The following is a 17,044-nucleotide window of genomic DNA, read 5'->3' on the forward strand; positions in this document are numbered from 1 at the left end:
GTTTGAGTGCACTTGTCTGTATCATAGGAAATTGTTGAACTGTGCAATTCGTCTGGCTTTTAATTTTTCTCAATGAGATACATATTTTTAGGAAAACCAGCAGATATATAATACCACTTTTGGTGTGCTGTGTCAATCATAGATTGCTTTGGTTCTTATTGTATATCTGTTTTTGAATCAGACTTAAGAACTTTTCCATTTACTTTGCCTTAACAAAATGTAAGAATTAAGAGCTATCATATATGAACAGGTAGTATAGTATGACTAGCAGCAAACTAGAATTCACAATAAGAAAATGGATTAATTACAGTCTCTATCACTATCCTTTAAATAACACAAAAATTCAGGAATGCAAAGCAAACCATTAGAGAGCATAGAAAATGTATAAATCAGTGACCCACTAGTTAGATTATCAGAATGAAACATTTTCCCTGTATTATAATCCATTCCCTATGTTATCATCTTACTCTACTTTAATAGAACACCTATTTAATGCACTATCTCCTTTTTCTCTTGGTTTATTGGGCAGCATTTTTTTTTTTTTTTTAACATTTCCCCAGAGTAATTTTATGTGTAAGACATGAACAAAACCCAAAATGGAGCTGCAATTCATGGGTTTTTGGTATAGCTTTTCCTGAGACAGGCAGCAAACCACACAATGGTGAACTGCTGGAGGAACACGCCACAAAGTTGTCTAAAAAAATCAAGTATTCTTAGGAAGAATGTAACTTGTAGTTTCTAAAAAGATTTAGTCAAGGTAGAAAACTTTCAAGTAGTATAGAAATGTTTGATACTTGTTTACAAGGTCCGATAGGCATAACTGCAGAAAAAGGAAGAAATTGTAAACTTGGGAGGATTAATGGTTTATGAGTTTTATTTATAGCCTGGCAATGGCTATAAATATATAAGTTACTAAATTCTAAAGCAGGTCAAAAACCATTTAAATCAGCAGTGACAATATCTTTTTCTTTTTTTCTGTAGCCAAGACACCAGTCACTGTGACATTTAGATTAAAAATCCAAATTAAAAAAACCCTTATGATCTTGCTGAGATATAGCTGTCCTCTGCTGAGTGTTAAACATCCTTCGCCAGTAAGGGACTGAAAGGTTTGACATAGTCTGACATTTGACAAGCTGCTGTAATTGACAGATTGCTAATCTACTGAGCACTAGGAGCTCTGGGGTCCCACTCTAAGGAGAGGTTATCCTTCAAAACCTCTTGGTTGTTCAGCCGAGTTCTGGCAGGAGAATCGATGACTCTGGTAGAATTCACGTTGTGATATTGTTGCAGTAGTGGTCAGTAGTTTTTCTGAGTTTCTCCAAAATGTGGAGCACTGGAGTGCAGATGTGGTGCAAGATCCGTGCTCTATAGTGGTAGTGTTTGACAAAAAGCAGTTTTATGCTTCTAAGGTCAGGTGTAAAAACCAAATGTCAACAGGAGTCCAGTTCTTTTTTGCTTTCACCAAAGTCAACTGCAGCAAGGAGGGACTGGAGCTGTATGATGTGGTCCTCATGTCCTTAAAACCCCATAGTGTGCTAAAACTAATGTGAGGGTTGTAACTGTTAAAAATTAGTCAATCTTTAGTTAATTTCTTGTAAGTTCTCTCTCCCCAGTAGATACAAGGTTGACTCTGAGTTGTTCATGTTCTCCATCACAGTAGCCTTTCAAATGCTTCAGAGAGTGGATTGCATGTAGGTATGGAGGTTTTGATTTTGTCTCAGTTGGTACCTTAACTGTCTCCTAAAAGTTGTATTGAGTGACCAGGCAACATTTTAAAGCTATGAGGATTGGATTTAGTCACTCAAAAATGGCAAAAGAAGACTTTCTCACACACTTCAATCTCGCATGTCACTAAATAGTTAGCTTTGGTGGTCTTTGGTCTGAATTCTTGTCTTATCATGATGCCATTTTAAAGTGATTCTCTGTCAAAAAACAAATATATATGCTGGTCATTAGTCACAATTAAAGTTCTCAGAATTACACTCCACTGTAATTTTGTAATAACATAGGAAAGACTTTTTTCCCAAGAGCAATTTATAAATGGCTTTTTTAACGTTGTATTCTAGCCTGCCAGTGTAATGGCCACAGCACCTGCATCAACAGTAATGTCTGTGATCAGTGTAAAAACTTAACAACAGGAAAACAATGTGAAACATGCATGCCAGGATATTATGGGGATCCCACAAATGGAGGACAGTGTACAGGTGAGTTGTTCTGGGAGGAAAAAAGGGTAATTAAAATGACATTTTATGTAATGTGAATTTAACTTCTTAAATGTAACGTGAAATTAACTTTTCTTTAAAGGTTAAATGTTTATTCATTTTGCAGTTGTTTTTTAGTCTGGATACCCTAAGAACAAGGTGGTAATTTAAAGGCGCTTTACTAGTTAGGGAAGGGAGGAGAAAGAAACACTCTTGTGGGAGCAACACCTTAAATCCTGATATTTCAGAGGTGTAGTTTAATTCCATGTAAACAGTCCTATTAAAAGCAATGAGAAGGTATTTATAAATGAAGTTCACTATCTACCATAATGTCTGATAGCACTGATTTACATAAATGTGTAATGCTGGTGTAAAAATTATGCCTTTAACAGACCAACAAATCTGTATAGTTCAAACAGAAAGGCCTGGTACACTGAGGATTGTAAGCTACCTTAGACTATCCAATCTGTTTTTGTAATTGCTGCATCTCATTGGAGGATTCTCCTTGAAGTGAGAGAGAGAATGAAGTCCAGTACTCCAGATGGTTTATGTATATTGCAATAAGGTGATTTTAAAGCTGACAGTAACCCCTTCCCTTATAGCTAAATATAATAGGGGAATGAGAGATATTAAATGTGAAAAGCTATTAAGGTACTTCAGATTGTATCTAGGAGGGTGCTAGAAAGTTTTCTCTTGACTTTTTCTTCTCTATTATTGATGTTTCTTTAACTAGACCTTTGCTTCTCAAGGAATATTTATTGATTTCACTTGTTATTCACCACTTCAAGATGCAGTAGTCAATGCATAAAGCTGCACATCTGGTAAACTCAGGCACAATATGTAGAAAGTGTGTTCAAGGGGATGGAAAGATTAATGTCTACCCCTATTGACGATTGCACATTTCACTGGCTCTTTATGATGCTTTAAATAATTCTTAATAGCTCTCTTATTTCCTAAAGTTGACAAAATGTTCTTTTGCTGTCTGTATCACCTTTATGGCAACATGATGTATTAATATACCTTTTCTTCTTCAGGGATACATTAGCTATCAACCAAATAAGCATTCCATCACCTTTAGTGAATTATGTATGGTGCAGTAATGGCTAAAATCAATTTTATAGGACCAGTAAAATTATAAATTTTATGACTTGTTTTCTCAACCCTAGTCTGTAAGAATACATAATTTTATTGGAAGGCAGGATTTTAACAGGAGCTGTTTAGGCTAAAAAATGATTTAAAAAATAAAGATGATAATTATTTTGAGGCTTTATCTGCATTGGTATGTCGTATTTTGCAGTATAGAGCCCATAAATCTGTTTAAGTCTTTAAGACATTTTGATGAATGTTGTACAAATGAATATTTTGTACTGTTAGATTTTCCTTCAATATCAGAATTTTTGTTCCTTGGAGATCTTGAATTATTTTTTCTGAGGATCAAGATTGAGAGCTTTTTAAAGGAAGGTGAGGATAATGACTATAACTCTCAAGCAACATCTGTAATACTGTAATATTGTTCATATAACAAGTTACTCCAGTTACAAGGCTGTAACTTAGTTATGAATGAGTGAGCAGTTGAAGCTGGAAAAAGAGGTTGTACTTGAATTCTGCGGTTGAGAAGCAAAGTGGTGCACACTGGGAGAAAAGCTAAGAATTATTACCTTATAATGTACTCATGATATATGACAAGGAATAGTTTTTCCCAGTGTCCTGACAAAAGCATTCAGTACATAGAATCATAGAAGTACACTTACTAAGTATTCTGCTGTTGTGGTATATGTACTTACAGGTAAAATCTGACCTCCCAACTTAGTTTGACTATTGGTTATATAGTTTCAAAAGATCTGCAAGAAAAACTTCCTTTTTTTTCTAGGCTGTATTAGCCTTTTTGGTCCTTAGATCCCTGATAATCTTGAAAGGAAGGGGAAAGAGATACATAGCAAGTCTTTCAGTCCTTGGAAAACTTTTATTCCTTCACCACTTTTAATCCTTTCCTAAATTCTTCCTGTTTATACTTCTAGGAGGTCACTCAGAGAGCTCTGAAAGAAGCTGACTGTCCAACCCTGAGTGATAAGTTCTTTTCTGACTTTTGACTAGAGATGGGAACTCTGCACAAATATAAGTGTATTCCTTATTCTACTTGGGGAATAATGATGCCTTCACAATAGTCATCAGATAACTGATACATTCATAGTAGTATAGCACAGTGTTACATTTACAACTTACTGTGGGATGAGTAACAGTTTTTATAGGAAAAAGATATAATTCATGTTTCAGAAGGTATTGAATAGTTGTGATTAACGAATGGATGAAAAATTAGACTTCTCTGGATTTCTGCTTACTATAATTGCTGACATTTCAATAGCTTTAAAATAAATGTAAGGACTCACTTTGCATCCTGATATGATAGGGGTTTAGTAGATATGACAGACCTAAAAAGAAAGACAAAGAAAAGATGGTGGCATAATAGCAGGCTTCAAATACGTGAAAGGAAGCTGAAAGGAGAATGATAAAGTGTCTTTCCCCACATCCCTGTTTTGGTTGAGAAGGAAGTAATAGGATTAGATTGCAACTAGAAATACTAAGGTGGAATACAGGGAAAACTTCCTACTAGTTAAATGATAAAATAGATTGCCTAAAAAGTGCTATGAAATCTGCTTTGTCACCTACATTATATTCTTAAAATCTTCAAACTTCCTAGCTTTAGGAAAGGGCAATGGACTGAGTAATTCCATGTGTTCTTCTCCAGTTCTGATTTTCAGAAGATTGGTGGAGTCTGAGACCTAGAATGCAGGGAGGCTTTGAGTAACGATAAATATTCCCATTATATAAGAAAATGATCTATGTATAGCAAAATGACCACGGATATTTACCATACTGTGAGTGTTTAATGTTCCTCAGTCATACATATTACTTATTTTGGAATCTCTAGCATTTTTGTTATTGTGGTGTTAAATAGCTTTCCCTCTAAAGCAGGTTTACTCTGTGATTGATGCTCTAGTTTATTTTCCCTGTCAGAAGTGTGGCATGTTGGTTGTTGAGGGGCAATATTTTGACAACGATCATATTTCTTACAATTAACTGATGAAGTAAATTTTTTTTTCCTTAGAAAAGCATGCCTAATTCTAATTATCAATTTAAATTCTGTCACTTGGAGTATCTATACAGGTAATGGGAGTTTTTGTATTCTCGGAGTATACATGATCTTTATGTTCGGTAATCCTAACATGGCTTGCAGGGAAGATATATACACTCCTTCAATTCTTTATGACATTTCACTTTACACATATCTAGTTTGAATTACTTAATTTGATTTATTGTTGCATTCTATAGTAAAATCAGTAATAAATTGCAAAAGTCTTTTGTTAAAGTTACGTGACTGCAATTTATTGCAGTTCTTAATGCTAATTAATATTACTGTTTTTAATATTGATTAAGCATGGTTTCAGGTAGTTATGATGTCTGTGACTTGAAACAGGTAGCTAAAATATAAAAAGAAATTATATTTTTTTTACCTGATATTATTGTATATGTTTAGTTACACAAAAAGATTTGCATTCTTTTTTGGAAATAAATGATAACACAGTGCATCAGTTAGTAAGTCCAGGGCCTGTGTGCATGCTTCAGAGTTCTAAGCTAAAGCCCCTGTATGGCAAAGTGTAAAATGATAGTACTATCAAAGTTACCACCTAAAATTACAGCATCCTTTTTAAGGGCTGGCTCAACATGCAAGAAAATAACAGGGAAGCCAGAGGTGAATTCAGAACATGAGGGAATAGAGTGCTGTAGCAAGGAAAAGGTTTTGTGTTCCACACCAAGCTCCAGTTCTGTTGTGGAACAGCACCAGCAAACTTTTCTCTGATTGATTTTGAGTGCAAATGCATGAGCAGCCTTGGAGTGCTAAATGCAGTGCTGTCAGTCTGTGCCAGAAATATCTAGGGATTCAAACCCTCTAGTGATTTAACAGAATAAGACACACTCGCACTGTGTTGTGATAAGTCTTAGGTGAGAGGTGCACAGCTCAGCCTTGTTTGCTTCTGTAAAACAAGGTAAAGCTGTCCAGATGTAGGAAACACAGGAAGCCTTGTAGACTGAGATGGTGAACAGTTATAGGGCAGCTAATCCAAATCACATTGATGTTCCTTGTGGTTTTTTTCTCTTTTTGTTTTTTTATTCTGCTCATGTCCCTTTTGGGGTAAAATTTTGAAAGCATGAATATAAAAATTCAGTAATAGAAAATCCATCATTAAATATTGATGGATTTTTGAAAATAAAACAGCTTTGTGGATGGAAACAGATACTGGCTTTCTGTCTTGGAGGTTTCTCTTGATGTTCTATATTCTTCAAGGTCTCGTTCTGTCATGTACTGCATGACTGGGAAATACGCAATGTTTTTATGATATTCTAGTAAAAATAGGGTTATATATGCACTGCAGACTGCAGCATAAAGTAACAGGAGAAAACAGTATGGGAGATTGCTTGGAATACTTCTGTGTCATCTTGGCAACATTTTTTAGCGTTATTTTCAAACTTATTAATCACCTACATAGCTGTCAATGTTCAAATTAGCTACTTATCTCTGATCATTTTTTTATTCATGGTGTTTTTAACAGGAAGTCTTAGAATGTATGAGATGCTGTGAGAGAATTCTTTACAGTCACTTAAGACACACTGTGAATGTATAATACACTCAGCAATAAGATAATGTAAGCACTTTGCTGTCTTGCCATTTTTTTCATAAAGTGATAATATCCCAAACAGTGTTTAGTTTTCCTATAATTGTACTACCAATGCTGTTGCTTTTAAAGTAGGAGTAAAACTGTGAGTACTGGCACAGCAGGAACATGTTTCAACTTGCACCACTAGCTTTCTAAGCAGGCTTAAAAGATGGCATTTAAGACAGTGACCATTCTGTAAAAGCCTCCTCCCAACTAGGCTGTGTGGGTGAAGTTTTTTAAGCAAATCTGTAGCATTTCTATTGCCTTTATAGATCTGTCCCCTTTTCTGCTATAACACAGCTGGACACTACTGATACTAAAGGCAATGGCTTCCCCTTACATTTGATTTGTAATCATTCTGTTTGAAAATCTGAAGTTAAAATCTGTCCTGGGTTCAGCAGTAGCAGTTATTTTCTCCTTCTTAGTAGCTGGTGCAGTGCTGTGTTTTGACTTTCGGCCTGGCAACAGCGCTGATAAAACAAATGTTTTAGTCTGACCAAGGACTTTCTGAGCTTCATGCTCTGCCAGAGAGGAGGGAAAGTCGGGAGGAAGCAGAGACAGGACACCTGACCCAAACTAGCCACAGAGGTATTCCATACCACAGCACATCATGCCCAGGATATAATGGGGAGTTACCCGGTAGGGGAGTTCACTGCAGGGTTGGATGAGGTATCGGTTGGTGCTCGGTTGGGTGGGATGGGGTGAGTTATCCGTCAGCTGGTGTTGAAGTGTTGTATTTCTGTCCCCTTGTTATTTCCTTTATCATTATTATCATTGGTGGTAGCAGTAGTGATTTGTATTATATCTTAGTTACTGGACTGCTCTTATCTCAACCCACAGGAGTTGCATTCTTTTTGATTCTCCTCTCCATCCCTCCAGGAGTAGAGGGAGGGAAAGAAGGAGGGAGTGAGTGAACAAGCTGTGTGACTTTGTTTAAACCATGGCAATTGTTTAGTGGAAACACTAATTTTTTTTTTTACCAGATCTTCAAATTATTGGCAAAAGTGAACAAATTTCAAGTGAGTGTACAACTTGTGTGCATCAAGTCAGCAGCATCTGATGTAGCCGGGTGAGAGGTCTGGGTGCCTTTTTTTTGTCCCTCCAGTACACAGAGTGTGAAGGACACAATAAATCTGAGTTTTTCTGCTATTCTGCTGGAGCTTCTGCCTCTGTAAGAGCATTGCCTTTTGCAATGTCTGCTTCTTTTACACATTGTGTAACTGAACTTTTTGCCTATATTTATATATCTGTGTGTGTGTACATTTACACATACTACTCCCTGAATTCATTCCACATGAGCTTTGACATCCATGCATTAGCCGTCCAGCTTACATAGAGCTACAGTAAGTGCCTAAAGATTAAAGAAAAGATAGGCATATTGATTTCCTTCCATCCCTGTCTTTCCAGAAGAAACACTGTTAAAAGCTACCGTGGGCACCATCAAGATCAGAGCCCTGTTCCTATAGATCCCAAAGAGCAACCAGTATGTTTAATATTTGGAACAAAACAGTTTTATCTTCAAGGAGCACATGTGATTTAGAGTGGGCACAGTTTTGTACGTAGCATATAGAATCATAGAATCATAGAATAGTTAGAATTGGAAAGGACCTCAAGATCATCTAGTTCCAACCCCCCTGCCATGGGCAGGGACACCTCACACTAAACCATCCCACACAAGGCTTCATCCAACCTGGCCTTGAACACCGCCAGGGGTGGAGCACTCACAACCTCCCTGGTCAACCCATTCCAGTGTCTCGCCACCCTAACAGGAAAGAATTTCCTCCTTATATCCAATCTAAACTTCCCCTGTTTAACTTTTAACCCGTTACCCCTTGTCCTGTCACTACAGTCCCTGACAAAGAGTCCCTCCCCAGCATCCCCATAGGCCTCCTTCAGATACTGGAAGGCTGCTATTAGGTCCCCACGCAGCCTTCTCTTCTCCAGGCTGAAAAGCCCCAACTTTCTCACCCTGTCTTCATACGGGAGGTGCTCCAGTCCCCTGATCATCCTCGTGGCCTCCTCTGGACTTGTTCCAGCAGTTCCATGTCCTTTTTTATGTTGAGGACACCAGAACTGCACACAATACTCCAGGTGAGGTCTCACAAGAGCAGAGTAGAGGGGCAGGATCACCTCCTTCGACCTGCTGGTCACTCTCCTTTTGATGCAGCCCAGGATACGGTTGGCTTTCTGGGCTGCGAGTGCACGCTGCAGCCGGCTCATGTTCATTTTCTCATCAACCAGTACGCCCAAGTCCTTCTCTGCAGGGCTGCTCTGAATCTCTTCTTTGCCCAATCTGTAGCTGTCAATTACTTTGAAGTAATCTGTAGTCTGATTTATTAGATCATGAACATTGACTTGAACAAGATTACAGAAAACTAGGGAAGGTGAACTAAAGAAAACCAGTTAGAAGCAGACCCACCTTTTGCTGCCACAGAATTTCAGGGTAGGTGTCTGTCTTTCCCAGTTTTCTTTCCAATATTACAATTTCTTCTTGTGTCCCAGCTGAATCAGACTCCATGCAATACGCTAGATTTTAGTAAAGTCTCTTTTTTACCTTTTCCCTCTGGTCTGTTTTGATTCTGCTCTTTGATATAGATAGGTCTCTTTTCTGAAATGTCTCCTAGTTTCTATTCCTGTTTCAAGTTTTCTTATCTTCTCTCTGAACCCTGCTTGCTGCTCCTAATATTTTTTGCAAAGCTGTAATTCTCATTTGCATCCAAGGAAGAAGCAGTTTCCTCTCTAGAGAGTACAAAGTAACCCATAGTGGCCAGTACACTGTAAAGAGGCAGTCTTTCTCTTCGCTCCCCAGCCATGTTCTTAAGATATGTATATATATATACACATATATGTGTGTGTACGTAGACATAATGCACAGCTCTTGTACATTAAATTGTAATACAGCAAATGGCATAATTTCACACATTATGGAAAGCAGCTTGTCTTTTGTGAAGGAAAAAGTTGATAGCATGACAAGGAAAACAATTTAATATTCAGTTTCTTTTTTGTTCTGAAATATGCTGTTGTCTGCTTAGGTGATAGAAAGGTACTGGGTAATTTTCCTTTAGACTTATTTTTTTAGATTTCAAAAAGTTATACAAGCAATGAGGGAGCAGAAAGCAGTATTCTTAATTTTCACTTCAACACTATCACTCCATAGCTTTTACATTACCTGTAGTTTTGTTATTGCATAGGGCAGTTAGAAGCATCAGCCTAAATATTCTGTATTTCTGGCAGTAAACCTAAAATTGGGAAAAATATTTCCGTTACAATAATTTTATTTAGTATATATCATAACATAATGACATGATATTTGAGTTTTGTCTCAAAACACGCCGAGACTCATCATAGCATTAGAAACTCTATGATGCTACTTTAAACAGGCAAAATCAAGGTACTGGAAGGAGCATCCTCCTTTTGCATAAGAATTTCATGGTTAGTGCACCCAGGATAATTTCCATCCTCACAATCATTTGATTCAGTACTGCTTTTCTTTAGTCACTGTAGGCTAAACTTAGTGCTAGTAGTAGTAGTAGACAATATCATTTGCTCTTCGGGGAATTTAGGTGTCAAACTTCCAAATTTCCACAGCTGGAAGTTTAATGCCTTAGTACTGAAATCTCATTTGGTAACCTGTCCTTGAAGCTTTCCCAGCCTGTGATATCTGCCACTGGTATCACTTCCAACATCTGTTAATAGCAGCTCTCTGTGGGAAACAGTCATACAGGCTGTCATTTTGATGAAAATATGTAGCAATTATTATAAGCTGTGATAACCGAGGAAGCAAAAAATACCTGAGCTCCATAAACCTACATATTAAAGAGAATTAATTAATCATTTTTATAACCTCTAGAACATCATATGCTTGTAGTTGAAACAAAATTTGAAAGTAGTTTAATTAGTGTATTCATTTCCTTCTTTTGTTTGCATTAACTTTTTCTGCTGCTATGACCATGAAGTAGTGACACATGTCCAGAAGCACGTTTTTATTGTCCTGTAATAATAGTTGGTTTTAATAGCCCAAAGGCTGCTGTTCTTAACTGTTCACTTAACATTCAGTGAGCAATGACCTGATGATCTACTCATATCATGTATTATTTAGAAATAAAAGACAGATGTTCAGAATTCAAATTAATAACATAATACTTTTCTATATAAAATGATTATATGAAGAGGCGGTCATTTGAAATAGAACATCTAAATTTTGGCTCTCAAGCAATCATCAGTCTTTTCTCCCTCAATATGCGGAATTATTTAAAATCTGAGTTTTCGAAATGTGGTCAACCACATGAGTCCACTCACTACTAATAGAAGTCTCAGTTTTTGGTCAAGCTTAAGCTGTCTTGCAATCATTTATGTCTCTCACACTTTTCAGCTGGTTGTGTTGTGGTACAGCAGCAATTTTTGCATGTGTGCATACATGTCCTAGAAAGCACCATAGATCCAAGAGGAAAATATTCTATGAAGTAGTAAAAGGTATTTATTGTCAAGATAACACTTAAAAAGCCAAGAATACTTGCTTGCTAGCAGCTGGAAAACAGCATTATGTGTGTTTCTCACACCTAGTGTTCTTAGCACTTAGCTGAAGCTAACCTCCTCCTCTAGTGTCCTGTGGACATGGGCCTGGGGCTGCATTTAGCACAGGCAGGATACTGAGAGCTAGAATGTTTGGGTGGGGATCAGCTCCACTACCCGGAAGGCAGTTTCCACCCCTATTTGCAATGATGTTTTAGTCTTCAAGATGTTTGTTCCTGTACATTTTGTTCTGACTCTGCCTGTGCCACAGGCATGCTTTTCACAGTGACTAAGTCTGTGTCGCTAAAACCCAAAAACATCTTTTAGTGCAGGCTCTTTGTGGTTATTCACATAAAAAAACAATATTCAGTGGATTGGAGACTTATGCAGACCCCAGGAGTTTATGTGAACAAAAAGATTTTAGATAAAAATGGACAAATGTACATCAGTGGATAAAAAGAAGTACACTATGCTTCATACTATCGGCATGTACTAGAATATGGAACTGAATTTAAAAGAGAAAATAGACTTCTACTGTTTGTCTTGTACCTTGGTTTCCAAGAAACAGTGGGTCACAAGTTCGTAGTAAAACTCTGTGATAAGAAGCTGTGATTTAAGGTTATTTAGAAAAAGAAAAGCTCACATGTGGTGCTAAATTCCACCAGAAAACATGATTTTGTTTATCCTATACAAGCCAAATAACCAAAGGTTTTGACAAATGTGGGGGGCTGTCAAGAAATTCCATTTAGCAGTAGTGGTGGTGTGGGGGTTGGTTTTGTTTGGCTGTTTGTTTCTCTTTAAAGTGTTGAATAGAGATGACACTGATTTCTCATTTTTATACAATACCTTATTATAGAATAAAACCGCTTAATAGTAACTAAAATGCTGGAATTTGTTTTAGTAGTAGGTGGAGTACGTATGAAATAAAAGACATCATAGCACAATGAGGCATTCAAGAGAACCTTCATACTGCTCTTTGCAGAGAAATTGCTAGAATCATTAGAATAATCACTTTTTTAAAGACCTTTTTCCCCAAAGGTGATTTGAGAATTTATTTTCCTTCCTTTAGTGAATGCTGTTTATTGTACAGTGTTCAGAGTAGTCTGAACACTGAATAAAATGCCTGTACTTAGTTATGAACTTAAATAAAATTCACTCCAATGAAAAATACATTCAAAGTAAGTCCCATGTGAATGAAGTAGACAAAAAGTGGATTACCGTAATAAAAAGTTAGTTGAGGAACTTGGAAAAGACATATTTAACAACTTACTGTTCCTGTTATTCTTTGACTGCCAATCAAAATGTGCTAAGCAACTTTTCGGTATGTTATTAATTGTTGTGTGTACATATAATTTTCTTTTTGCTTTGTTGTAGATTAGACATGTATTATGAAGTATGCTTTCTAATATAACGAATTCTACATCCAATGCAAAAACTCAGCAAAAATTAGGCACCTTTTTGTAGAAATTTTTTTATTCTATAACCTACTTAGAATAGTTGTAGTTGAAGGACCTGGAGTTATGCTTCAAGCAAAATGTCATTGTCAAATGTCAATAGACATTCAGATGTCTGTAATTTTATGGGAGAAAAAAAGAAGAAACTGTTGATGATGAGAAACTCAACATGAGCTGGCTTCAGTTTGCGCTCGCAGCCCAGAAAGCCAACCGCATCCTGGCTGCATCAAAAGGAGCCTGACCAACAGGTCGAAGGAGGTGATCCTGCCCCTCTACTCTGCTCTTGTGAGACCTCACTTGAAGTATTGTGTGCAGTTCTGGTGTCCTCGACATAAAAAGGACATGGAGCTGTTGGAACAAGTCCAGAGGAGGCCACGAGGATGATCAGGGGACTGGAGCACCTCCTGTATGAAGACAGGCTGAGAAAGTTGGGGCTGGAGAAGAGAAGGCTGCGTGGGGACCTAATAGCAGCCTTCCAGTATCTGAAGGGAGCTATAGGGATGCTGGGGAGGGACTCTTCATTAGGGACTGTAGTGATAGGACAAGGGGTAACGGGTTAAAACTTGAACAGGGGAAGTTTAGATTGGATATAAGGAAGAAGTTCTTTACTGTAAGGGTGGTGAGGCACTGGAATCGGTTGCCCAAGGAAGTTGTGAATGCTCCATCCCTGGTGATGTTCAAGGCCAGGTTGGACAGAGCCTTTGGTGACAGAGTGATCTGATTTTATGAACAGTAAGCATGCAAAATTGCTGGTTCAAGCATCAGCTTACAATTGCTATTGAAAAATCATAGAATCACAGAATGGTTTGGTTTGGAAGCGACCTTAAAGATCATCTAATTCAACCTCCCTGCCTATGGGTGGGGACACCTTCCACTAGACCAGGTTGCCCAAAGCCCCATCCAACCTGGCCTTGAGCACTGCTGGGGATGGAGCAGCCACAGGTTCTCCAGGCACACTGCGCCGGTGCCTCAGCACCCTCAGGGGGAAGAAGTTTTCTAATACCTGATCTAAATCTACCCACTTTCAGCTAACTGACAGTGTGGTGAACTGACCCAAGCCAGCAGTCAAGCAGCACTCAGCTGCTTGCTTACTCCCTGCTTTCGCTGCACAATGGGATGAGGAGTGAATAGCAAAACTGAGGTAAAGGGGTTGAGATAAAGGCAGTGTAAGAGATGAAGGAAAACAGGGAGGAAGAAATCAAACCAGGCGAAGGTACATACTCACCCCTTCCCATGCATAGACCATTGCCCAGCTAGTCTCCAAAATATTTGTTACTAAGTATGACATTAATTGCATGGAATACCCTTTTGGTCAATTTAAGTCTGCTGTCCAAGGCAGCATACCTTCCTATCCAAATTAGATAATATTCTTTCATTATCACCATGATCAGAAGGTAAATTCAGTTCAGTCCAGTCTCGTGGTTTGTGGGAACTAAAGTTCTGTTCATTATCTGTAAAGGTGATTATAATAAGTTAGTCAAAGTGTCTTTTTGACTCCTTTGAAGGAGGTTTTTTCTTGTGTAACAAAGTTTTCTTTCTACCTTGGACAATCATAATGTAATTGTATAGCTATGTGTCTAGTAACCAATTTCCTCAACAATAGCTTTGATCCTTCAGCCTGATTGCTGCAGTATGTGGCTTTGCATAAATGTAAATTCACCATCCAGCAAAGCTGGGTCTAAGTTACACAAGTGGAGTGAGAACAAGGTAGCTTTTTAAAAAAGAAAAAATAAAGGAAGGCAAACCTATTTTTGAATTTTTACAAATGTACAATCAATGCTGCATATATAATAAAATCAATGTAAACTCTTTTTCAAGGTCTATTATGCAACAAAATATCTGAAATAGTAAAAAGAATAACTTGTGCTATCTTAATCTGTTTAAGTAGCAAGCATTTTGTGCGTATTCAGCATCTTGGTCTGAGAACTAATAATTCAAGCATCCTTTAATTGATCACCTAGTATTACTTTTATAGATATTGAAGAGATACAACAGTTTGAGTTATATTACATTCCTTTATCTCTGTGCTTATTTTTTCACAAAGATTAATGGCGATTCTGTTGCTTTCACTGATGCTGGTGATCAAGTCCACCTGTGTGTTACTGTGTAACGTAGCTTTTGGCGATGATGAACGATTTGCTGTGCTTTCTTATTTTTGTGGTTTTCAGGTTTACATGCTGTGAATTTGTTTTATGAAATAACGAATATCTCTGAAATGCGGTTCTGGTGTACTATCAGAGCTATGTGTCAGTACGTTCACCTTCCTAATGAAGCCTGTAAAGTCACTGGTTTCCAGAAGATGCTCCCAGAGGAGATAGGCAGGGCATGATTTAGAAACTCTGTTTAGAAGCTGTCCAGAAATATAGGGATTTTGTTTGTGTTTTATAAGCAAACATATTTTACCTTGTGTTGGAAAAGATTGCAAGAGCTCGCTCAGCTACTGTGTCTAGGCTGAGAAGATGCTAGGCTCTGACTGAGAGTTGGCAGTTTAAAGTTGAAGATGACAGTTTGTTAAATCACTGTTTCTCGATTCTCAAATAAGTATTTTACACAGCCAGAGTTGTCCCATATACAGTAGACATTAAAAGAAGATGTTTTGTTTGTTTGTCATTTCTGAATTTACCCTTCTAGATGTGTTTTGCATTGAAGGAGTGACCCCTCTCCCTAAGGGGTCTTGGAAACGCCCTACAGGCTGTGGAAAGAATAGCTTTTGAGGCATCGTGCAACTCATTTTCCAGCTTGTAGAAAGAAGATTCTCAAGAAACACTTGTAGTGGCATTTCTGTTTGATTGCAGTTGATTCAGAGTAATTTTCTGAGCAGTAAATGCAATACATTACAATGGCAGAATGCATTAGTTATTTAAGGAAAAAAGAAGCATTCACTCACAATTGAATGCATTAAAAATCAGTCGTATTTTGCACCTCCTAATGGCTAGCACAGTGAATGATTTGCTGACTTATTAACATTTTGTGGCATTTTTGTCTGATAAATTGTGGAAGTCATTTCTCTTCTTTGGGCTTTTACTCTGAATGGGCAAATACACACAAATAGTTGCAATCACCAGTTGTTGATTTCAGTTGTTTTTCACCTCAGATTGGATTTTATTGTTTTATTTTTTCTACATGCAAAGCCACTCTGAATAGATGTTGAGTGCTTTTAAATTTTTTTGCTTTTCATACTGGCTTTTAATAATCTTTGATTAATTTTTTTACTGTTATAATTTAGGAAGTTATACATTCTTTTTAGTGAAAGAAGTTAAAAACCAGCAGCCTTTTGGTGAAAGGAGTTTTGGGGGGGCAAAATTCCCAAAGTAGCCAGTAGAGAGGCTGCTCTCTTCTTCAATAAAGTTTAAAAAGACATAGTTTAAAAAAAAAAGGTACTAAGCCATTAGTGTCTGGAAGTCATCTTTATGTCATCTCAGGTTGGGCATGCAAGGATGAAGACATCCAAAATCATCACATTGTGGTTTTCCTTTAGAAACAAAACAAACCCTAAACCCTCCACAGTTTTAGTTCTTACTAAACTTTTAGTCTGCCAGGTCTGAAATTACTTCTTTTTTTAATAATTCTAATTTAATCTTATGTTTTAGTATGAAAAACCTTTTTGCAAACAAGAAAACTAATATGCAGAATAATACTTTTGATCTCATAGGCATGCGAAAGAAACATCTCTTTAAGTGCTTGCATGTTTAAAGAACTGTGGTGTACAGCAGATACAGTGGTTAGTTTTTGACTTGAACTCATAAAACCTGAAGCTTAACAAACTATAATACTTACAGGGTATTTATTTCTTATCATATTACATATAAAAATGAAAAGTGAAAAAATGAAAAGGAGACTGATTAACATGTTAAACTTATCTCCAAGTAAAGACAATAATGCTTTCACCTGGAATTTTTCAGTTTTACATGTTCAAAGTAAGTGTAAAATTTTCAGTTTTTCATGCAGGAGACACGGAAAAAATAAAATTGTGCTACTGTAGTAGTTCTTGTAGAGTTCTTTTAGAAATGTTATGGTTTGGTATGTTTTTTTTTGGTAGAAAATGACATCCTCTATGCACATGTTTTCTAAATGGTCACAGGAGCAAGCTATAAGAATTCTGTGCTGTAGTTCAGTATTGGCATAAAAGATTCAGTCACAGCAAGACTCTTGTTGATTGTCT

The 17,044-nt window shown here is 37.1% G+C and overlaps 1 protein-coding gene across 6 annotated transcripts in view; it reads left to right on the forward strand.

Annotated features, from left to right (window-relative positions):
- The window catches only part of ATRNL1 (attractin like 1), a 543,705-nt gene that overhangs the window by 148,094 nt on the left and 378,567 nt on the right, over positions 1–17,044 (forward strand). For all 6 annotated transcript variants that reach the window (XM_065672331.1, XM_065672333.1, XM_065672332.1 and 3 more), the window contains exon 19: positions 2,067–2,204. In XM_065672331.1, the coding sequence (XP_065528403.1) occupies positions 2,067–2,204 (138 nt within the window). The remainder of the gene's footprint in view (positions 1–2,066; positions 2,205–17,044) is intronic.

This window comes from Lathamus discolor, chromosome 3, assembly GCF_037157495.1.
Source record: "Lathamus discolor isolate bLatDis1 chromosome 3, bLatDis1.hap1, whole genome shotgun sequence".
Taxonomy (NCBI): Eukaryota; Metazoa; Chordata; class Aves; order Psittaciformes; family Psittacidae; genus Lathamus; species Lathamus discolor.